We start from the raw sequence: 25,036 nt of genomic DNA, 5'->3' as shown, positions 1-25,036 counted from the left end.
CATTTGTATCAAATAATCCGTCTAAAAAATACTTAGATGCAGTAATCTAGTAAGTATTTTATAGCAAAAAATGAATTGGTGATTATTTGGATTCCATAATTTGAACCAGGTGAAGCTCAATCTATGCGACTTGAAGAGATCGGAGTAGAACATATTTCAAAGCAGATTTTCTTTTTCTTAAATGCAAAATGTAAACAGTTTTTTGTACAGTTTGGTTTTTAATTACTGCTCTGTGGTGTCCTTTCAGCAAATTGCCTTTTTGAGTCTTTATAAGCCAATTAACGACGAATCGCTTATTGAGATAAATGTCAACTAATTTAGTAATCGATTTGTCACGATTCATTCTATTAATTGTTTCAGCCCTACCTCCCAGGTTCTTCACATTATACAATCGTGAAATTTGCAACAATTAAATAAAAACAAGAAGAAGAAATGAAAGTATCGCTTTGACTCTGTCAGTGCTCTTTGTATCTGTGTGCTCTAAAGAGAAGACGATGGGAGCACGGCTTAATGGGCTGTCACATCCTTCTCCGCTCAGCTCAGCACACTGACCCACTTTGGCTCGCTGACTTTGGTGCATTTGCTGCAGTTTTTTTTTTTTTTTTTTTAACCAACTGCAGCAAGCTCTCCTTTGACCAGGCAATGGCGAACACTCTTAAACAACATACAAACGGCAGAGGCAGCTAAAACGTACAACGCAGAAACACGGGCTTCAAATGACTGCTCGTATCTGCGAGCGTGGGGGAGAGAGGGAGGGCGTTATGTGGCGTTCTCTCACACGGCGGGCACAGATTCAGACATGAGACTCGTCTGGGCTGTTGGGTGTCAAATGTGGTGCCGCAGACTGCGACTGGCAGAGCTGTCACAACCGCTCTGTTCGCGCTGAATGCTAAACATACCAGACCCTTTATATACAGCCTTGACAGCTTGAGATTTGTTTATGATCGCACGATCCTGGGCATGGAGAGAATCCCAAAGTTAGCTCTTTGGACACATGAGTAGCTTTAAGTGGTAAAACGTGATGATTCCTGTTTCTGTCTGATATTTGGGAACGCCGTGGAGCAGCATTGGGTCTGAATGCCTGGTTCTCAGCACCATCTGGGAAGCAGTGCCACAGCTCTGTTATGGCTGCCACAGATTAATAAATTATGAATATGGCTTTGGAAATGTGGGATCCAAATAATTGCACAATGAACAACAGATGGTTTTAGAAGAGAAAGACGAATGGAAAGTTTTTTTTTGTGTTTTTTTTAAACGTTTTGACCCTCAGGTTGTCTCTTGTGTGCAGGGCAGTGACACTCTTGACCGCTTAATGACTTTAATAATTGAGAATATGCACATTTGTTTTGATGCAATTGTCATTTCCTATAGTGCTGTCATATATTTAGAAATTTGTTGTGAAGAAAAACCTGTCAGTGTTCAAATACTGTACTTTAGAGGCAAAAAAAAAAATTATTAAAACTTAAGGTACAAAAGTAGATGACAGTTAGCTTTTCCATTGTCTATTGCTGACTCTGGGTGTTGGTTGACAATTTAGTTTCCAGGTAATTCCCCCAGAATGTTTACCAATAGAAATTAGCTGCACTGGCATTTAATTTTTCTCAGCGTCTGAGCCAAGTGAACAACAGATTGCACATCGGTATTGTGTAACATTAGCTTGAAGCTACTTTTCTTTTTTTAAACTAAATTGCATATAATTTTGAGAAAACAAGCTGTAGATGACCTTCAACTAATGGTGTAGATATATTTGGACATTTTTAATGTATTGGAATACATTTTTAGCTATTTATTTATTGCAGGTTGTGTTTTAAGCACTCCGGGTTCACCAGAGTGCTTTTAAATTCCCGGAAAAGGTGCCGGTTTGCGATGGTACAGAGCTACTGCTGTCGGAAAACGTTTCTCCTGGCTTCCTCGACCGTATTGGAGAAATCGGAAATGTGCTGTTTATGAATCCATTTTTGACTTCGGAGAATTTCCAACCACCTCTTGCTTTCTGCATGATTTCTTTAGTTGTTGTTTTTTTAAATACATATACATGAGAATAACTACTAAAATACACAATTGTGAGGTTCAATCCAATAACTGTTGGGTAAAAGGTACAAATCATGTTTTATGCTGTTTAAGTTCAACAGATGAAACGGTTTTTCTGCAAAGGGAGGTTGAGGTGAGGAGAAAAAGGACACAGGATAAGAAGTGTAAGGAGGACAGTGGGTTTGTTAGATGAAGGTGTTGAAGACCTGCTTTTCTGAGCCCCCAGAGAGATGAGTGTAAATGCTTGTCGCAGTACCTGGAGTGTGTTGCATGCACAAATATGCCAGCGCAGGCATATTGGGGCATAAAAAAATAAAAAATCTCGCCACCTAAATTTGCCTCTCAGCAGCTTGGCCTGTATTTGAGCGTGTGAAGTGCAGTTTATGTGCTTGTGATGTCTTAGAATGAGAATAGAGGGAGAAATGGCTTTTATTTAAGACACCTGCCATGAGTCATATTCAGTTTAATGACACATCTCCATCCTACAAGCCTCAACTCGAATTGCTCTACATCCTGTCACTCTTCCTCTGGTATTTTCTAGCTTTATCCTCCGGTTCCCAGCTCGCCTTATTTAAGACATGCTTGCTCTGCTAAAACATTGTCGTGGCTCATGTTGGGCTTTGGCGGCTGCCCAAATACAAACCAAATCCTTATCACCGCATGCTTCAAATTCTGTCAGCTGAACACTTAACATTCCCTGGACTCTGAACCTCAGGAAGCCAAACACTGAGGAATTATGTCACCGTACATTAAACAGTCTGCTTTCCTATCAGGAGTGTCGATGTCGGACAAAAGGACATTTCTGTCAGAAGTGAGGGCTGGTTATGACTGCATGCGTAAGGTCATGACACACTGTTTTATTAAAGTGAGTGTTCTAATTATGGGAAGTTATCGCTAGTGGTGATTTTTGTAATAAAGTTAACATGGGATACATCGTTATAGTATCTAAACGACTTAAAGTTGTCAACATGAAATACCCGGTAATGTGTTGAATTTCACTGGTGCTATCATTTTTAGTTAAATTGCTAACTCGGTTAAAACAGAGGGTATGTTTAGCTAACGACTAGCCTTTCACCTCCTTGAGGATTTCTTCGCTTTTCTACAAACTACTGACATTTACTGGTTACTGATTGGTGTAGAAGTTAGGGATGCACAATATTTGTGGAATATTATCACTGCATTATCAGTGTTTCAATATTAATACTGCAAATAGGGGAGCACCGACTGCAATTTTCTGATCTTTAAAAATCTGACCCGGCGATTCGGATTTTGGCCAATACTGATTTATTAGGCCCGAGCAGCTAAGCGCTGCGAAGGCCTATTGTAATTTGTTCTTTTTTTTTTTTTTTTTTGTCTGGCAAATATCGCAGCAAAGTTGACAAGTTGGCAACAGTGGGGTTGCTATTACAGTTGTAACCTGGTGGGCTGAGGTAAAGAGATCGGTGGATAAGATCGGCTTCTCGTGTTTCTCCCAAAATTGACAAAATCGTTGCAGATTTATTGGTGCACCCTTAATCTAAAAGAAATTCTTCGAAATGCCATAATTGTTTACTGATATGTTTTTAAGTATCATGAAATTCAGCTTGTTGGATGAAGCCTGACTGCAGCAGACGCCTTACAGAGATTACGGTGACCACGATGCTGAACGTCACAGTTGCACCAAGTCACACGATGTCCAACAACAAGCAGTGAAGCTTGGTAAAAGCTACAGTTGTAAAACCAGGATGAGACAATGGAGTGACGGGACTTCTCCTTGCCTCTGCAGAGCATTGAGTAACTGTACCCCTCCCCCACGTGTTGTTGTACACTACTAGTCAGCTGGCTGAAAGAAGTAATCTGGCATTTTGGAAAAAATTCTCATCCGCACTAATAGTATTCCAGTGGAAACTAATACCTCTTAATGAGGTATTTTGCATCTTAAATCAGATGCTGCCCGCAGGACCAAGTCGATATATATACAGCAGCTGGCTGGATGGTTCACCTTATTATGTTATTGTTTCCACTTGTTTCTGTACTTCTAACTCCGTGTCTGGTCGCTGATAACTTCTTGGAAATTCACTTCCCAAAACCTGTACTGCTCCTTTAAGGAGCCGTAAGCCGCTTGGAGGACGGTTGGTTGAGTTCAGGGCTGACGAGCAGCTCCAGGTGAAATAAATGACAACTGACGAGCAGAGACCTGCTCTTAACCTGGAGCGTTTACACCGCTGAGGTCAGCCTTGCTGTGCGACTTTATGAACCCAGTTTGTTATAAACCTTTTCTACCTTTCAAAAATGTGAATCCACTGTTTTTTTGTTGTTGTTGTAAAGGTAGAATATCAGAAAGAAAGGCCAGTGATTTGGCCAACAAAGCCCTTAAAGATGTCTTTGATTAGTATGAATGTTGATCTTTCATTTGATCAGCTGCTGATCGTGATGAAGAGGAGATCTGAGACGCTGTATGAAGTCTAAAGGCCAGCCTTGGTCTGCCAGCAGGCACATGTTGCTTTCATTTCATCACATGAGCTGTGATCCCTGGACATAGTGAGCCACCTACTGGCCACTTTTGGTAATGTAGGGACAATCAGAGCTGAGCATATAATAAGGTGTGAGTTATGATGTGTTATTGGGGATTTTTGGTCTGGGTGCTACATGCTGCAGCTACTGCAGTGTGTTTTTTTTTTTCTTTTCCTAGAAAACAATCCTGCTGCCTTCCTTTCCAATTTCAGGTTCTCTCTCTTTTTCTTCCACCCAGGCTGCAGAAGCAGACCTCTGAGAAGGAGTGGACCCGATAGAGACAGAGACAAGAGAATACAGAGAAACGAGCAGCTTCCCCTCTGGCACTATGCGCATCTGACACACATCTACTAGGTATGGACAGCTTTTTTTTTTCTCTCCTTTTTTTTTTTTTAAATGTGATGCTTTGCTTCCAGTGACTCAGTGTTTCTGCCTCTCAGGTAATGTCATTTTGGTATTTTAATAGTTCTTCACCATCATCTTGAAGAATATTTCAGAATCAGAGCTTTTTATTGGTAGCGGAATAAAAACACATATAAGGTTCTTACGGTTGTTGATTTCTTCAGTTTTGTCTTGTTCAGTTTTGATGATTACAGTGGAAATATTTCTTTCTTTTATGAATACAATTAGTAACTAAGGTTGTCAACTTATATTAACTAATATTCCTTAGATATAAATGCTGCTAACTAGAATGTTTCTTTTTTTCTAGATTTATGATAAAAAGTGGAAATTTGTTTTTCTGCGTATATACAAAGTGTAATTTTAAAGGGGGATTTATGTGATTCTGATACTGGAAAAATAATTTAAAAAAAAATCTTTGCAGTTGCGGTGATTCTGCTTAAAAGTTGTTAAATATCCACGTTTATTTGTAAAAGTCATTATGAATTTTAGTTCTCCTCAATATATTGATATTTTTTTTTTAAATTACCAACCCCTTTAATAGCGTTTTTTTTTCTTCCCTCTTTTCAGTCCTATTCATTCTAATTAATATTTTCAGTTTATGAAATATGAAAAACATCATTTAGAAAAGATTTACAAAGGGAGTTAAAAGTAAAAATGGGAATCATATTTCAGTGGAAAAGAAAACAATCATGGAAAATTACTCCTCAATCCAAAAATACACAACTCGGACAGATTTTGTACCATTTGCAGAAAGTTATGCAAAAACAAAATTAAAGAAACACGACACACAAAAAAAGGTTCAGGACTCGCCACCGATGGAGGAAAAGGAATTTGTTCATATCTGTATTTATACGAACCACGATGTTTAGTGTGCTGAAGAATCTAAATTATTGGGTCCGGAGCAGAACAAGGCATCCATAAGGTATCGGAGCAGGAAGTAAAGAAAGATAATTACAGACATGAGATTTAATAAACGACAGACTCAGACTCGTAAACACAAGGGAGCGATTGCTTCCTGTGCAATCAGGCTCTGCTGTTCGACAGACGGAGGGAAGCTCGCATGATGCAACGCTGTTTGCTTTTTGCTGGGCAGTGGCGGTGAAGCCTGCTAATGGTCCTTAAAGCACAATCCATTCACGAGGGGAAAATGCACTCTGGGGTCGTCAAACAAGATCAGTTGATATTAATCGATAGCAGAACTTAGGATTTCGTCTGATCATCTAAACTAACCTGTTGCGTAACTTCACACGGTCTCGTTCTCTCAGCTCAACACGTTGGAACCAACTTGATGATGTTTCACTTTTCTGATCTTCTGATAAAGGAAAGAAAAGCAGTTTGGAGGATGCAAACAGGTGTTACAAGTCGGTCTTTGGATTAATACATCAGATTTAATCTCATTTGTAGTTAAAGTGAATTCATGATTCTAAAGTTGGCTGGGAGTTTTCCAACTATAAGTATTATCATTGTTACCTCAGTAAGTGTGATGGTGGCGCTCCTTTAGTGTTCAATCCATGGCGTCTCTTAAGCGACTGGGAATATTTTCAAAGAAAGTGATGTAAAAGTGTTGTTGCCTTCTTTCAGCCAGCTGACCGGCAATGTGCAGCAACGTTTGGAAACGAGTCAAACCAGCACCTTCTAGTTGTCAATGAAAAGGATTTTAAACGGTACGAACACAGATTAGGTAAAAAAAAAAAAAAAAAAAAAAAGCAAACAATTATTTTAAAGTAGAAGTAAAAATTATTATTTTAAAGAAGTAAAAATAATTAGTTTAAGTTGGTTCCTTATGAGTTCCTTATTGATGCATTTAAGACATAAATGTGATGTTACATCTGTTGTTTGAATAGCATTAAGATGTCGCAACAAAATTACTGTGAGTGCACAGATATATTTGTATTTTTAGACAAAAAAAATAAAAATTGAAGGTGATTTCAGTCCTGAACTGGAAAAAGTATTTATCAATAAATTCTTGTGAAAATGTCATTAAGTTGAATTTCAGTCTATTTACAACAGGGCTAGATTCCTTGAAAAGGTTAAAGTTGTGATTTTTATTTATTTTCTTTTAACCCAGAAATTTTAGCCAGAATTTTCAACGTAAACCTTTTTATTTTGTGTGGTTTATAAATTGAAACACAAAAATAACCTCTTCATCTCTGCGGTGCTTTAAAACGTTTTTTTAAAGCGCCTCAGGTCGACGAGGTCGATTAAGCCGTTTTGTGCCCTGAACGTAACAAACTCCAAACTCCTTGCGCGTGAGATCTTTTGCTAATGCTCAAGCCTAAGCTCCTTCTGCTCTGTTGACCTCAAGTGTAGTAAAGACCGACCGTGAAAGTGGCCGTCCACATGGCAGCTGAGCCTACAACACACTCTTATCACAATCACAAATGATCATTCTTTAAAGGCTACATTTAGTTTGAGCTGTTATAATGACTTGATCTCAAGACGAGTGATAAATACTCCCATTTCATCCACTAGGGGGTGCTGGTGCTGCACTGTAGGGTTAGCCTTCAGCAACGACGGGGACTTTGTATGAGATGTTGTGTTTCTGTCCAGAGAGGCCGAGCAGGCTTTACTGCAGCTGAGAGCGATGACTGGTCTCCTGCGTTGAAGCTCGATGGTATGGGAATGATGGACCTCCCCAATGGCCAATCAAGCATCTCCAACACAGCTGCAACAGCCTCTGAGGTAAGGCCGCGCCCGCATCATCTTTTTTTTTTTTTTTTGCTTAGAAACACATTGACTAATGTAAGACGTTAAATTCGCTTCTTTTTGAGTTTCATAAAAAGACAATGTCTTGATTTACAATTGTAATTTTTCTCCAGCATCTAGAAAGAACAAACTATACAGACCTCCTGGTTATTCCACCAAATATTGATTTCTGATCTCTTCCTGAGTTAAAATATTAGTATTGTTGCTTCTAAATGAATATCAACTTGTTTTCTTTGCATTATTTAAAGTCTGAAAGCACTGCATCTTTTTTTTTTGTTTTGTTTTGTTATTTTGACCATTTTTTATTTTATGCAAATAAAAACAACACTTTTGCTTGAAATGTCAGAGACATGTTGTCAGTAGTTCATAGAATAAAAGAGCAATGTTCATTTTACTCAAACATAAACCTGTAAAAGGTAAAATCAGAGAAACTGGTCACTTTAAGTTATCTTTTAACTTTCTCCAGAGCTGTAAGTTCTTTCTCTCATCATTGTGTTTAAAACTAAGTGCTTTTATTGTTTTAAATCATTTCCCACAAACGCCATCCTACTGAAGAAATGTTATTAATCCTCTTTTAATACACGTTTTTTTTGGGGGTTTTTTTTACTAAAGGTTGTGTAACGTTTGCGGCTCTAAACTGGTTTCAGGTCGATGAGGTCAACCTGAAACCAGGTTGACCTCATCAACCTGGTTTCAGGTTGATGAGGCCCTGGTACACGGGCCAAAACGGCTCTTTGGATTGTAAAGGTTGCAGACACCCAATATAGATGACTACACGTAGTTAGAACCAGGATGTACGTTATCCATTATGCACTTGTTCTTTACGACCCTCAGGAAATCATGTCAAACTGAAATGAGCAGAAATTTTTCAATAATCAAAGAAAAATGGTAAGTCTCTATTTGATAATGGAGAAGAAAAAAATCTGTCCATAATTCCTGACTTTGTTGCTTTTCCCTCGCAGAAGAGCAGCAGCTCAGAGTCTCTCAGCGATAAAGTCTCTTCCGAGCTGAAGAAGAGTTTCGACGCTGTCGTGTTCGACGTGTTGAAGGTCACTCCCGAGGAGTATGCGGTGAGTCCAGTTCCAAGTGGTCTGCCGCTTCCTTCCGTTCGCCTAGTTAAACCGTCCGTACGAGTGTTTAAAAGCAGAGTGTTCGGTAAGCTCGGATGGGAAGTGCTGAGCTGAGATGGAGCGATATAAGAGGAAATGAGGTCTGGAGCAGCAATAATTAATGATGTTTGGCAGTGCCAAGTCGGCACTCAGGGAATTCCCTCAGCTCCCACTGCACACACTCTCCAATGGTGTCTCTAAATAAACTTCAGAGTCACGTTTGTAATACTTTACGGGCTTTATTCTGCCATTCCCAATTCCCTTTTGTGATAATTCAAACGGGGATCTTACCTTGATCTCTGGTTAAAATGGACTGGTTTTGCTGCAATCGCTTGTTCTGCCATTTGTGACCACAAGATGGCAGTCTGATCTTCGTTTAAGATTTAGAGGCATTTCTAATGTGCTCAACGTTTTAAAATCACTCTTAGACCTCGATGAATCGTTTTCTAGTCGTCGAGAAGTGTCTAGCTTAAGCGTCTGCAACCTGTGGCTCTTTGGACCATCACCAAAGGCTCTTCAAAACTTGAACTACATTTAATATTTTTAAAGATACACATATGAACAAACTCATGTTTTTGAAGCTTTTCCGTTTTTTAAATGTAATGATTGCACTGAATTTCTACAAGAGAATGACACTAAAAGTAGATAATGACTATTTGTCTTGTAATTAAGTTGAGCCTATATGCATTTTCTTTCTTTTTACATAGTTGCATCGACATTCCATCCTTTTTTTTAACAAAGGTTTTAATTTGTTTTCAAAAATGTATGGTAAATATTCATCAAAAATAAAATCTAAACTTCATTTAACATTTGCTGCTCTAAACAACTTTAAAAAATATCCACTTTGACTGTTATGGTTGCAGACGTCTGGTCTAGCTTGAATAAGTTGTACATTGTCAGTGTAAAAACAGTTAACAACGGTATTGATGTTGGAGGTTTCTTATTGGGGAAAGCTGTGACTTAACATCTGCTGTGTTGTCTCCTTCAGGGCCAGATCACCCTCATGGACGCTCCTGTGTTCAAAGCCATCCAACCAGACGTGAGTCACCAAACTATATGGTTCAACACCTTTAAATTAATATATTTCTCTACTGAGTGAGAGGCTTTAGCTGGGCTTCTCGGGCTAATAACTACAAACTTTATCCTATATGTGTATTTTTTTTTATAATCAAACAAATAAGTGTAGATATTATTAGCTTTAGTACTTTTATTTTAGCTAGTTTTCACACTTCAGGGTTTTCACACTTTGCAAAATGGGGGGGGGAGACATCAGTTTTGTTAAAGGTTTGTAAGTGGGATGTTTTAACCTGTTAGGTGGATTTGGTTTAGTCATAAAATTATTCTTTAGGGAGCTTTTTGAGCACTGACAACATTTGAAAAGCAATTTTCACTTCCATTCCCAATTCCTTGTCAGAAGTGAGCATGCTAAACCCAGGACTGGGTTGGGTTAAACTTTCTAAGAAGGCGCAGCATGACCTGAAACAGCAGTTGCATGCGGTAATTGTTTGTTTTTTTTTAATCAAGCAGAGCCAATGCTAAACCAGGAGTCTGTTCTTTACTGGTTCTATTAAAGAGCCAGTTTGGTTTTCCGCAGCCAGAGATCCAGCTCAATACAATCTTGTTTTCTCCGCCGTAAATGTTTCATCATTCATTGATTTAATCTTGAACATCTGTGGATGATTATAACTTACGAAGCCAGTTGTTTTAGTCATATTAAAACAACCTGTTAATTAATACCAACAGGAGTGGTATGCTGCAGATTTATTGCAATATTAATGTTGCGTAATAAGAATATCACAAGAGTGACTGCAGTAATTAATAGCTAATTCCATGCATTGATCTGAGGTCAAAGTTTACAGTGAAGCTGGAAGCAGAAAGATGAGAACATTGTTTTGTCAAGTGTTTGCTTATCACGGCTTACATCGTAATCGTGCCATTCGCCAACCTCACGGCTTGTCGTGCGGCCGTTAACAGGAGCCAGCTGCCTGATTAAAGACTTCGCCATCAGACTGTCCAATATCCGCCGGATACCAAGTCCAGTCAGCATTAGTCATCAGAAACCACGAGTTCTGGTGAACTCGGAAGACGATAAAAATGCTCTTAACATTCCTCTGGAGTAGAAACAGAATCGTCCAACACTGCAAAAGGACAATCTTACAAAGTATTTTTGGCCTAGTTTCTAGTGCAAATGTCTTTATACGCTTGAAATACGACAGAACTAACTTATAAGTACTTTTTCAACAAGACATAGGAGCTTGTTTTAAATCAATAATTCCTTAATTATGCTGCTGGAACTAGAACTTTTACATCAATATTAAAGATTCTTTTTTTAACTTAAAATAATCTCTGGTTTCCTGCTGAAAAATTACTTTGAAGTTAGTTATGTCTTATTTCAAGTGCATTAGGATATTTGCTAGAAACTGGAACAAAAGTACTTGGTAAGATTTTGTAGTGTACTTTTTTTTTTACAGTTGCATATTTTACCGTATTTTATTGAGGCTGCATGTAACAGATCAAGGCAGGGTGCACCACAACTGTAAAGTCGAGGTTGTAAAAGCTCCTGTTTACTGACTTGTATCTTACTGTCAGCAGTAAATGTGTCTGCTTATGTGAAAAGTGAGGCACTATGATGATAATACGCTGACTGGCCGCATGTAGCGAATCGACTATGTGTGTTAATCAGCCTGTATTTGAGTTGGGGAAACATGACAAACAAAGAGTACGTCTCTATTGCTCACAGACATTGTCCCCCACTGGTTTGGTGGGTTGGTTCACAGCAGTATAGTGGACATGAATACTCAGTGGTGTTGCCTGTTGAAGGCGTCTGTCTGACCTCACGTGAACTCACCTGACCTCAGCCCCATTTAGTGTTGGGTTGTGGTGTGGCACAGGGACGGATGAGGTGTCCAACATTGATAGGACGACTAGTCAGGGGCGTCCAACTCGTGGTGGGAAACTTGGTTTATTGAATTCAAATAAACATAAGTTTGTGTCAGTGAGTGTGAGTGTTTTTTGAAAGTGTGAAATTGTCACAGATCTTAAATTCTATTTAGTTTTTTTTTAATCAAGTTTGAGTCACATCTTCATTGTTTTCTGCGATGGTTGAGGCTACTGCTAACTAGCTAATAGCTATTAACTGCTGATATAGCCTTGCTAGCTCGATAGCAAAGTTTTTTTTTTGTCTGTTGTGGCGAAGTTCAAACCTATAGCCAGCTGGCTGGGCAACGTTTGCCTTCGCTATCAGCTGACTTCTTTTGACAACCCATGCGATGCTCAGCATTCCGTGTAAAAAAAAAAAAAAAAAAACTTGACTCTACGGGGTTAAGGCTGTCGAGAGAATTGTAAAATGTATAATTTTCTTCAAATTTCTGCCGTGATGCAGGTCTTAAATTTCATTCATAATGGTCTTAAAAAAGGTCTTTAAAAAGTCTTAACTTTCAGAAACCGGTCTGCGTTTGATGCATGTAGAAACTTAATAGATTTTGCTCAAATTCTCAGTATTATAAAAATATTTTGGAAATTTGTGTCTAAAAAAAAACAAAAAAAAACACTGCCCTCACTTGACCTGTTCTAAGAAATGAAAATGGAAATAAGTCAAATAAAACTTCATCAGTTATCATCAGCTTTGGAGGTCAAAAGTTCTTCCATTTTCCAAGATCTGCTATCTTGTGGCCCAATCACTTACTTTCAACTTTTATTATCAGTAACCAGAGTCCCCCAAACCAAACCCGGTGTACATATCACAGCTATGCAGATGAAGGCTGTCCCACCTTTTCTTGGTATTTGGCCCATCGAGAGTCACTGTGATCTCATTCGTCTTCCCCTTTGAGCTGCTGGGGCCTTTTTGACAGCAGGCCCGGATTAGCAGGGTTTAAGGTTTACCGCTGCAGACTTGGAGAAACAGCATGCAGCAACATATCTGTGTGACGCTGGAAACTGAGTTCAGCACTCGCTTTCATTCATTGTTGTTCTTTTAGCTCCAACTAAAAGAAAAAAAACTTTTCTTTTAGTTGGAAACAAAAGAAAAGTTGGAGCTCTGGCTTATGTTTAGTTTCCCGTAGTTTGTCCAGCGTGTTCAGAAGTTAACGGTGCAAAATGAAAATGTAGTCTGGGTGAAATTGAGCCGGACTGGATATTTTAAGTAGAAGTCTGATTGAGAAGGAGCAGAGGGTGTGTTTCTCAGGGTGACCCAGCAGAGCGGACCATGGAGGCACTCTGGCTTTTCTTCCGTCTCGCCGAGAAAACCCACGGCGCTACAACTGAAGGGAACTCTGCTTGAGCTTCCACCGCCGTCTTCCTCGCGTCCTCGTTGCATAATGGGAAAAGCAGCCGGGCGTACGTCTTCAGGCACGCCTGCCGCTTCGCTCTGTTCACAGCCCAAATAGGAAAAATGTTAAATAACTCAATTCCTCGAGTTATGCAATAGTGTTTTTGACTTCCAGCCCATTTTTTTCTGTTTTTTTTTTTTTTTTTTTCGCCCTCTGACCATTTAGTTTCATTGAACGTTGTGTGAAGGTGAACTCGGTGCAGCACTCCGCTAAAGATTTCGTACCGATGTGAAAAAGTCCAATCATTTATTATAAAAAAAAATTCTTATAAGAATTTAGATTCATCATTATCTCGATACAAAAGTGACAGCGTTATCAGAAATGTTTTTTTTTTTGCCATTTCGTCACTCTGTTTGTTCCACAAGAGGATCAATAAATATCAGTAAGTTTAAAATTCTGATTAAGTGCAGGTAATGTGTGCAGTTTAAGTGTCTTTAAGTGAATGGCGTCCTGCAGAAGATTTCAAATAGGAAAAATGTTCATGACTAGGGCATATTTATTTTATCTATTTATTTATTTGAATGCTGTTTTAGATCAAGTCTAAAAAAGAAGCGACAAATAATTTTTTACGATAAAATCCTGAGTCCGTATCGTCCACCTCATGTTACAACCTCACAATCTAACTCATTTTTCTGGGACCCGGTTTCAGTTTAAGCCAACATGTTTTCATGACTTCACAAAATGACTGTAGTAATTTCAACAATAAATACATAAATTGACTCTCTTTGCTAATCAGGTGACGTCTTGAGGGATTTGGTTCATTTTGGGGTATCGGACTAAAGGGGGCGAGCACAAGTGATGTTTCGTGTAGCGCTGGTCAGGTTACTTATAATTCCAATAAAATTCCTGGAAGTTTTCAGGCCATAACTTGACAAAATGTGGAAAAGTTCAGGAGGCGTGGATATCCCCCCCCCCCGAGGCAGTTTTACATCATGTATAATTCTTTTTAGATGAGAGAGTGGAAACAAGGCCATGATCATTCGCGTTTCCATGACGCTGCATGATGTCACTCTCGTTTTGTTTCACAGCTTTAAGGCGGTTAGCGTTCAATGAAGATTTTTATTGCTTTTATAAACTCTCTCAAGAAATCCAGATGTTTTGAGGACTGATTTTTAGTAACATAACTCCAAAAGTTCATTAAAAGGAAAAAAGTGGAATCGATATATTCAATTAATTATCTATTTTTTTTATTTATTTAAGAGGAATGCCTTTACGAGACATTTTGGCTGGATTTTATAATCCTGCTATTGCTAGATTTAGACACCTTGATTTCATAACTTGGGCTGTTGGCACTTTTATTAAAATGTTTGTTTTCCTTCACTCAGCCTCCATAAACACTTCATAACCATCACAAAATCTCACTGAGAGCCCATGTGCGACTCTTTAGGAGAGCAACAGCCGCTCACCGATGCACTTTCACTTGCTTAAATGATCCGGACAACGTTGCAGTAGAACAGAAGATGATAATAGCTTAAACGTTTCGTCGCTGACTCGAAGCAGATGTATGGAGAAGAGCCCGGATCGTCCAGCCAGACTTTGTGGATCAAGAAGAACTTCTCACCTTCTGCCGTGATGCCAGTGGGGGAAAAAAAAACCATTCAAACTGTGAATTTATGTCCGATTCTGTGTGGAAGTGGCGCAGTGCCCACACCCTTACAGGTTTAAATGTTTCGGAATATCAGAGAAACGGTTTTTACTGCAGACGAGGTCGTGCTGAGAACTTGAAAACAAGGCACGGTTTTCACACGATGATTCGATTTCTGAAGGGATGCCATTCAAACCGACCCGGCCCCGAGTGCAAGCAAAGTAATCCCACTCTAAACCCAACAACTGGCCGTGCCACGCTTTGCGGCAACTGCTGCCATCGAGTGTTTCTGCTCCCTGGCCTCGAGTTTTGACTCAACTGTCTTTTCCGATTTGTATCAATTCACCCAGACGCATTCTTTTTTTTTTTTTATCTGAGAATTCAAGTCCAGACTTTGATTAGGCCACTTTATGAGGTTATTGCACTGCTGCATACCCTCAGCATGCTTGATATTAGGGGTAGAAATTGTTTTCCTTCAGGATTTTCCAGCAGAATTCCTGGTTCCATTAATTTGCATTCAGGTCAAAATTTAGTCCAGACCGCCATTTTGGTACCATTCAGCTGTTAATGTGATGCTCTTTTTCTGAAAATGCTGTCGAGTTTTACAGAAAGCTGTGTCTGGAGGGACACAGTCTGAAAAGTTTTACCCTTTTGTTTTGTAAGCTCACAGAATAGTTTCTTAAGTCTTTGGAATCATCAGGAAGTTTTTGGGCACATATGAGACCTTGATGTTCGTTTTGGTCAGCAGCGGTTTTGAGCTCTGAGTTCTCCCACAGATGCCAGAGACGTTTTTTTCCATCCACACAGAAACACTGAAATTGGCCCAAAACGCTGTTTTTATTTCGTCGGGCCTTTAAGTGGCGCTGAATGGGAAGTCCAGCCATGTGAGGTCGGCGATAAACGCGACAAGAAAACCAGGATGGTGAACAATAAATGCAGGTTGTAGAACCTTTTGCTGCTGCAGCGTCTCAGTGAACATGTAATCTGCTGCTGCTGTTATATGTGATGCGTTTGGGGGGTCATAGGTCAGGTTAGAGGTTTGGCTAATAAAGGCAATTTCCACAAAAGATGTTTTTCTCTTTCTACGTGAACAAGAAAAAAAAAATGATGCGGAGAGAAAACTGTTAAAAACTTTAGATGTTTTTCTGGGTTCTTTCTGACCTCAAGGATAAGTTGATCAGCAGTTTATGTAATGCACGCACTCCTATAAAGGTTCACCACTGCTTCATGTTGTTTTTACGTTTGTGTGTTTTGGCTTTCGCTGTGGTTCCCTCAGACCTTTTAAGCGGCCCTTTAATAGGCTGATTTCGAGACTGATTATTTCTCACCCGTTCTTAAATGTTCTCACGTAGCGGGCGTGCTGCTTTCTGAGCTCTGTCTGCCTGCTTCGTGTCATCAGACTGGCTCTTTTTAAGTGACTTCTTGGTTTTATAGAAGAAGGAAAGGTGTGGCTTGTTGAACTGAACTCTTTTTTTTTTTTTTAATGCAGTTGATTACAGTCGTTATTTATGATTTAACAAAGTTTTATTAGTTTTCATTCAAAGCCAGATTGGTTTGGATAGATATTGTTAATGCTTAATAAATTATAGATAATCCAAAGCATTAAATTCTAACTAAATACAGAAGCAGAATAAATCCATAAAGGGGAGAGATACTTTTCGTCTTTTTTTTTTTTTTCAGCACTACTATAAAGTCCAGCCAGGACTTTTGGACAGGAAGTAAACATCTTGTTTCATATGATGCAGAAAATTGTACATCCTGTACTTGGAGAGGCCTGCCGCCAGCTCTCTCCGATAGGGGATTTGCTCAAAGGGATTTCATCTCCAAAACACGTCTCGCCGTGACGCCGCAGACTCGGCCAGCGAACGAAACATCAATCCAGGAGAGCCGTTTCCACGTGAATGGGACGGAGCACGTTGCCGCTTTCGCCGCCCGGCCGGCCGGGCGGCGAAAGCCATTCACTCAGTAGAGAGGAATGCGCAGCCCGGCCGGCGTGGAGCTCTCGGCGTAATCGATGGGAACAGCAGACGGTATTTCTTTGGGACGTAGAATAATCGATGCTGCAGAGCAGACCGTCGTCTAATTTACGGCCCTCTGGTGAACGGCGGTTATGTTCCTTGGCTGTCGTTTAGCAGAGTGAAATGCCATTATAATGACATATGATAACATGGATCACAGCGAGGAGGGAGGGGCAGAGAGGGAGGGATGGATGCAAGGGACTAGAAGGAAATCTCTCCCGCTCGTCTGAATTTACGAAGCGGCGATTGCTGCTGGGTCGAAGCCTTGGCAAGTCCACTTAGATGAACTGTGCCATCGAGTCGGCGGCGGAGGAGGTGGAGATGAAATGATGTGTTAAGTGAAAGTAGAAAAAAACTTTGATTCGGGGGACAAAACAATAGAAGCCATTCTTTCCCTCTCTGTTTTTCCGATTTTGTAATCGGACACGCTGCTGACGATCTGCAGCTGGATGTTTATGAAAGAGTGGCTGAGAGGAGAGAGGGGGGGAAAGAAAAGTGTGAGTGATGGAGAGGGGCTACAGGAGGAGAGAGGGAGAGCTCTGCCTTTTGTTTTTAACACAAGAGTCATGGCAACAGCCAAGCTGAGTGATTTAGCGGCTTTGGCCAACAGTTTTTGTTCCAGCTCTCAGGGAGCAGCAGTCAGGTTGCCTTTTACATTCGGCCCAGAACTATGTGGCCTTCCTCACATGTCCGCTCAGCCACAGCAGAGAACCTCTGAACACGCTGAGGGCCGCAGAGTGATGGCTTTCTAGTTGAAGGCAGGCAATGTTTCTTTTTCATGAGCCTGGCTCAAATAGATCCCCCCACACTCACACACGCACACACACATTCAGATCAGAATGCCACCATCTCTTGCACAGATGCATCGATCTGATATTAACGTCTGTACCGGTCCCATTATTGAAAACAATTCTAGATCTGGTATTGGTGGCAATGTGTCCAATCTAGAATGGCAGATTTATTCAGTGTAATTCTATGCTTTGTGCTCCGATTTATTTTACTTTATACTTAGAATTTCTAATTATACTTTCTGAGCCATTTGACAGGAGGTTTGTTGAGGTTTATTTCTGCACGTTTGACCAGTCAACCTGTTGTCTTTGCCAGTTTGTTTATTATTTTATTTTACGTCTGCTGCTATGCTCCTAATTGCACTGACTGAACAAATTAAAGTTGTTTTAACATGTCTGACCAGGCTTGCGAAGCTATTGGTGTGTTTAAGTGGAGCAGAGTTGTCAAATAAATTTGTAATTCAGTATATTTACGTCTGTGTTTTAAAGAAACAAAAAAATTTAGTTTTAAAGTCACTTCAGTGCTGTTTTTTCTGCCAATACTGAACTTGAGATATTGGTATTTCTATCATGATCAGTGCATCCATGGATGCACTGATCATGGATCAGTGCATCCATGATCTCCTCTTAATAAGTTTATTTATGGACAAAAAAAGCAATCAAATCTTCCCGTTCTACATTTTTCAGAACAACCTCTCCAGTATCGCTGATTTGTCTGCGTTGTGTTGGAGAAAGCCGCAGCTGAAAATATCGATGTCTTCTCACGCAGAGGACAGATCTGGGCTGCAGATCAGATGCTTTTATTGAAAATGTTCCTTTGCTCTGTTGGCCGAGACGCAGAGAAACGATAAGCTGCTTCTGCTGCTAGGTATTTTTTAAAAAACCGTCAGAACAAAAGTTTGGCCTCTGATCTGCAGCAGATCCGAGGCCCAATTAAACCACTACTACTGATAATACGCACCCATCAGTTCACATACACGTGTGGTTTATGTGGAAAACGATACAGAAGTGTTGCTAGAGTTCAGTTTCTGCCACAAAATGTCACAAAATTACAGAATCGGCTGTAATTTCCAGCCGACGCCGACACATTTGATGGGAAGCCATGCGTGGAAGAGGCCGTCAGGCTGTTGGCTCACAGCTCGGCGCAGATCCTCACAGTCCGCACATGTTGTTTGGACAGCGATCGCTACGCAACAGAAACAAGAAGGACCCCCCCCCCACTGCCTCCAGCTAGATTGGAGTCTGTCAGCTCTGCGCTCCGCATGCATTCATCACCGTCGAAGTGGGAGAAAAATAACGCTTTGGCAGGAGAGAGCGAAAAAAAAACCCTCACAAGTGACAAGTTTTCCATTGTCCGGGTGGATTTCTTCCACCGCCGTTGATGTAATTTGGTCATTATATTTAATGAAGTCTTCAAGTGTGAACCAACAGTTACGAGGAGAGTAAACTAACACGTTCTCCGATGTACAAGGAAAGGGAAAAAAAACCCGAAACCTAAGAGAAGAGATGAACTGATGAGGGATTTCCTGTTCTATGGATTTATTTACCGCCTTATTAGTTTTTGGCTTTCGTTGTAAGCACAAATCTACACCCACCAGGCGCGTGAACAGTTTTGGCCAACAGGGTTTTTGTGCTAATTATAATTATTCAATATTTCCTGCAGCTGTAGTTTGTTTACTCGGTGTGTCAGGGCGTCGAAACTAAAACTATTTCAAGGAAAATCTGTGGGTGGCGACAGGGAACAAAGTAACAACTGAACATTTCTTACAACTCGGAGGTGATTTAACCTGAACTTACAAGTTCAAAAAGTGGTTAAAAAAAAAAAAAAAATCATTTTTAAAAACCCCCTGACAAACAAAAACATCTCCACCATATGTCCATGTGTGTTGTTAATCCCTTAAATTAACGGGAGGAAATCACAAAATAATCCTAACGTTTCCAAATATAATAACAAATTAACACTTTAGGTTCCCAGAATTGTAACGTCTATAAGGAAAAGGCTAAATTTACAGAAACAAAAGATTCAGCATAAATGCCTGTAACACTGTGCTTCATCTGATTTCATTGTGGAGGATTTGTCATTGGTTCTGAAAACAAAAGTCACCTTCTACATCAAAAGTGGCAATTTTTTCCGTGACGTGCTCGTGCCTCGATGTGGTTTACCAATCAGAAGAAAACGCCTGTATTTTAAGTTTATGACTTGCCGATAAATGGTTTTGATCACCACCTTCCATCTCCATATGTGAGTCAACAAATGTATCTGTTCCTAGAAAGAGAGGGGAAAAAACTAAAACAGATTTCTCCGGTTTGCAGCGGAGGTGACTGCTAGTTTAAAGGTTTCTGAAAGTTTAAAGTAGAGGGAAAAAAAAGCTCAACAGCAGATTTTTACTCCTCCTCTTCTCTCCTTATCTTTTCTATTTTTTTTGCCATCCCATGTTTTTCCTGGCCTACAGATTTGCAGGGAGTCAGATCTGCAGAGCCATAAATTAGGCACAACCAGGCAATCAGCCCAGCGTTCCTCCATCGCACTTCATCCTAAAGCACTAATCAGCGAACAGAAACGACTCTGATCATTTTTCACGGCGGTCCTCCCTGTCATCCCTTGTAAATCTCTTCGCTGCTATACCCTCCTTTATTTCAGCAATTTTTATTTATTCTTTTCCCTTCTATTGTTTTTTCTTCTCCCCACCCCCCAAAATAAAGTTGCTCGTCTTTATCGGGGCTTCCTGCCTTGGCCCTTGACCTCTGAGCAGGGCTCCCTGCGCACAGTTTTCCACTTACAGAGCAGACATAAAACAAAGGGGTCTCAAGCAGAGTGAGGAAATGGCAGGCTGTCTGTGGTTTCGCGGAGCAGGCTATTTTACTTCACTGTTTTACTGCAGCGTTTAAAACCTTTGCCTTTTCAAAGCCTTTCTCAGAGCGAACCAGTGTTGTTGTTTTTTTCTTTCTCTTTCTCTCCTTTATGTTGGCAAGAGTTTTGTCAGGCCTGAGCGCGGGAAGGAGAGGCAGTAAAGTCACGAGAAAATTTTAGGAAATTAAATCTTAATAGGTTTTGGAAGGGCTGCGGATCAGGGCAGCTGGACTCTAATAACGCCACTGAACAACAGGAATGCTTGAAATGACTTCAACTGGAAAACGACCTGGACGGACTTGATGTGTGTTAGAGAGGACAGGAGGACCAAGCGGTCTGGTGTCAAAGTTTCTGCTGGGTTGTAAAGGAAAAAAAATATTTTATTGGCACCTATAGTACAGACGTGTTAAAAACTGCACTGTAAATTAGTCTTTAAGTGCAGCTTCTTAATGTCAAACTGTAAAATGTCATAATATGCAAACTTGAATTTGGTTGCATTTTATTCACAATGAGGAATGTTTAGTTTTACTTTCAGTCAAGAGGCATGTTGTTTTTCTGATGTGACGGAAGGACAGAAAGGACTTTTTCCTTACAAGCAACTGGTTGGCATCCTGGTTTAAAGGATGAAATGGAAACTTAGGGACTTTTTTTTTTTTTTTTTTTACCATCACCGTCCTCCTCACTGTCTGAGGTGCGAAGGTAAATGGATCCTTGTCCAGCTTGGTGGCCAAAGGAAATGGGGCACTGTGGCATTATTATACAGGATTTCTATGCGATCTGGATAAGTATGGAAAAGAAAATGGGAATCTGGAAAAATATTAGACTTTCTAGACTTAATTTCTTATTCTAGTGTCCAAGAACTCCTTCTTTCTGTGCCATTTCATTGCATCCTTTCTTATGTTTAGCCTTCTGTTACTCTGTCCATCATTCCTTGCAGCGATGCACTGATTCGATATTAATACCAGTATCTGTCCCGATATCGAAAACAATTCTAGATCTGGTGTTGGTGACGATTTGCTTGAAGTATTACATATTTTACATTATATGTAGAATTCCTAATTGTACTTTCTGGACCATTTGAAAGGGGGTGTGTTGCAGTTTATTTTTGTCTGTGATCAAAGTAGTCAGTCTATTGTTTTTGTCATTTTCAGTTTATTTTTTCATTGGTTTCTATACTAACCCTAATGGCGCTGACTGAACAAATTAAAGTTGCACCGGTGGTGCCTGAAGTTTTAAGTCAATTCAGCACTGATTTTCTGTATCAGATCGGTATCGACCCATGCAAGCCTCAGATATCTGTATTGGAAATGAACCGGTATGATACATTTCATTTCTTTCTGTCATTTATATTTTAAAAATTCACTAAAACGTTTGACAGCTCTGCACTTTTTACATTATAAACATGAAGGAAACCTGTTTAACTTTAAAAAAAAAACTATTGGAAGTTACGCCTTTCTAATAGGATCTCTGAGAAATTTAAGTCAATTTCAGAAACTAAATCTTTCAGCTACCGTCATCCGCCCTCATAAATGTGAACAACATAACGGTTGGATTTTTCAGTGTGAGATGATTTTATTTTTAGGCTTTTGCGTGTTTACCTGGGGTGCCGGTAAATGTGGTTTCCACTGCGCTGCCTGGGTGGCAGAGAGAAGGCGGAGCCGCGAGGCTCAGAGAAAGCAAACCAACTCACCTCTAAGTACAGGAAATGAAAGGTTTCTAAAATAAATGTAAGGGTTCATTTAAAAATAATAACAGAGAAATGAGCTGAAACGTCCTGCTTTGTTTGAACTCTTTCTCATTAAGCACACCTGTGATGCTTCATGTCATTAATTTTAAAAATCCTTGTGAGAAGACCCGCTCGGTTCTTCGACAGTTTCAGTTTTATAGCCTTTTTTTTCCTCCCTTTTTTCCTACATCTCTTAACCGTTGAACGTAGACTTAAAGCTGGACCTCACCCACGCATGAATGTCTGCTTTTAACATCTGCATTTGATATTCGGCCTCTGAGACTCGGCTCTGAATGAACACAGGCTTTCGTTGCAAACAAAACCAAAAAAAAAAAAAATGCTGATACAGTCCAGCTCCAGGGGAGCTCAGCGAGGTTTACTGGACGCTGCTGCTTCCAGACAGTCACCATGCGTCACTGAGGGGCTGCAGCCTGATTCAGCTGTTCAGGCCGTGTGTCCCAAGTAAGCCGAGCTGGAGAAATGTTTAGCAGGAAGGCTCACACAAAGTCCCCTCCCCCAACGGTATGTCACTGTCCCTGGCCCCTGGGACATCCTGTGGAGGGCCCGCGTTGGACCTGGGTTCCCTTTGGACTGTATGTGTGGTCTCTGACTTCCACCGCACTGCCGAGGACGGCAGTGCGGTGGTGAGGGCCGAGCGGACTAACAGCCTGGTTCTGAACCAGAAACAAATCAGTGTTTGCGTTTTGGTGGAATTTCCTCTGTTCATCTTCCAGCATCACAACAACTCTTGTTTTTTATCAAGTTTACAGAAAACACGCTCTCCGCAGCTGCTGCTGCTTTGTAAGAGCATTATTAGGGCATTTAAAGGAATTAGATCAGTCACTCTTTAACTTATTTGGTACTCACCATTTAGAAATGGTATTAAATACTTAGCAACCCTGAACAAGAGCACTTGGTTTACATACTTTAGAACATTAGATTAGTTTTCTTTGCTTTGGTTTGTTATTTTGTTTGTATTTCCTTTTAACTCATGTAAAGCACTTTGAATTGCCTTGTTGCTGAAAATGTGCTATATAAATAAAATTACCTTATCTTACCTTATAAACTTTTCAATAAAAACAAAAAAAAAACAGTACACATCTTAGCAACAGAGTCATTAAAGCTGTCAAACGTTCGAAGGCTCAAACATTCTCCAGGCTCAGCTCAGATGTTGTTTGCTGACATTTTTGTGTGTTGAGTAGACATGGGCAACTGTAATAAAATCATTTATACTGAGATATAACATGACCTGTTTGCTTTGATTTAAAGCAAACAAACTAAAAATATATTCTTACTGCTTCCGCTGTATAGTACCATGATACATAAGGGGATAATGGGATTTTATATTTAGATTTTGGTATGTGTAAACTTAACATTCACTAAATTTATTAGCATTTCAAAGCAATCGTGCATTTCAGACAGAATATTAGGTATTTGTGCTGTCCAGTTCTTTGTTGAAAATAAAGTATAACACATGGAATCAATCAGAATTTTTGGGGTCAATTTTAGTTTTCTGACTAGACTTTCCCACAGTATGTTGGCACAGAGGCGACGTTACACTGTGTGTGTGAGGACAGCAGTTTATAAAGTTTGTCACTTTTTTTTACTTATTTTAAGTAAAGCAAGACATAAAATGTCCAAGCGCCCGTAGAGTTCGGTCCATCCGCTCACCTGTGTAAATAATTCCGCCGTGCTCGTCCCCACCGTTCGCTCTGAACCAGCAGCTGCGGGAGAAGAAAAGCTGCCATACTCCAAGCATCGCTCCGGTCATTTTAAGGATGTTCATTGGTCCCCCAAAAAAACGACAAAAACCCAGACATTATCAGAAATCAGTAAAATCCCCCCAGGCTGAACTTGAAAGCTGGACGTTATGCTGCTAACAGTTAGCTTTCGTCAACAACTCAGGCGGAAGTGAGAACGCTGTGCAACGCAAGTAATAACCCGGCTTCAACACGGTGCGCTAAATAATAAAACATAATACAACAAGGCTTCGAGGCAGATCAGTTTGCCTCGAGGAATTTTAATAATTGAGGTACTCAAATCACTCGAATCGTTTCAGCCCTAAAAAATACTAAACCAAAGTTATTTATTTGCAGCTCTTCTCCAAGCAGGCAACATTTCTTGTCACATAAGTATAATTCAAAATTTTAAACCTGATTGATGAAAAATCCTACTTAAATTAATGGTTTTATTATACCATTGTCATTCTAAACTTAATATTTAACCATTAAAATCCCTGTTTTAATCCCCAGCCTCCTGAACTATACCTTTCTGAAGTTCGTCATGGTGCCTAAAATGATTAAGTGATGCAGTTAAAAGGGTTGATAGCTTGAGTCATGCAGAACTATCTGACCATTTCCATAGCAACGATCAGAAGCAAGACATTCCCCCAGAACTACAGTGAGTCGTTGTAGCTATGACCTCATCTATGACATAGATCTATGTCATAGATGAAAGAACATCTGAGGTTCTAAATGCTTGGATCTCAAAACAGGAGGTCATTTCAAAGCAGCTCATTGACTCTTTGCAAGGTGTTAAAGATTTTAAGTATGGCACAGGCTATGTTGTCTCCCCTCAATTTCGGTGCTGCATATTTAATCAACACTGGAATGAGGAAAGTATTTAACACACTGCTTCCATGGATCACTTTCGATTTAATTAGTCATGAGAACGACACGACTGAGTACGATGAGTTTGATGACTATTTATTCAATCCTTCATCAACAAGGAATAAAACCACGAAAAACTCACAGCAAACTGAGATAACTAGTCATAAGGACGACACGACTGAGTACGATGAGTTCGATGACTATTTATTCAATCCTTCATCGACAAGGAATAAAACCACCAAAAATTCACAGCAAACTTTCCCRGCYGGGAAAGTTTGCCGGGAAAGTTTCCCGGCACAGCAAACTTTCCCGGCTGGGAAAGTTTGCTGTGAGACTGCTGAGCGTAAAAACTCAACTGCGAAAAGAAAAGCGACTTTGGAAGAACTTAAA

At 40.0% G+C, this 25,036-nt stretch overlaps 1 protein-coding gene across 5 annotated transcripts in view; it reads left to right on the top strand.

Annotated features, from left to right (window-relative positions):
- ralgps2 (Ral GEF with PH domain and SH3 binding motif 2) overlaps nt 1-25,036 on the top strand; it is a 100,312-nt gene that overhangs the window by 19,619 nt on the left and 55,657 nt on the right. For 4 of the 5 annotated variants that reach the window (XM_008407320.2, XM_008407328.2, XM_008407329.2 and 1 more), the window contains exons 2-5: nt 4,763-4,878; nt 7,477-7,608; nt 8,595-8,702; nt 9,730-9,780. In XM_008407320.2, the coding sequence (XP_008405542.1) occupies nt 7,543-7,608; nt 8,595-8,702; nt 9,730-9,780 (225 nt within the window). In that variant the 5' untranslated portion in view covers nt 4,763-4,878; nt 7,477-7,542. The remainder of the gene's footprint in view (nt 1-4,762; nt 4,879-7,476; nt 7,609-8,594; nt 8,703-9,729; nt 9,781-25,036) is intronic. The other variant, XM_008407327.2, reaches the window with a different exon arrangement.

This window comes from Poecilia reticulata, linkage group LG4, assembly GCF_000633615.1.
Source record: "Poecilia reticulata strain Guanapo linkage group LG4, Guppy_female_1.0+MT, whole genome shotgun sequence".
In the NCBI taxonomy this organism is placed as follows: domain Eukaryota; kingdom Metazoa; phylum Chordata; class Actinopteri; order Cyprinodontiformes; family Poeciliidae; genus Poecilia; species Poecilia reticulata.
Note: the sequence above shows the minus strand (reverse complement) of the source record. Positions and strands in the feature narration are given on the sequence as shown.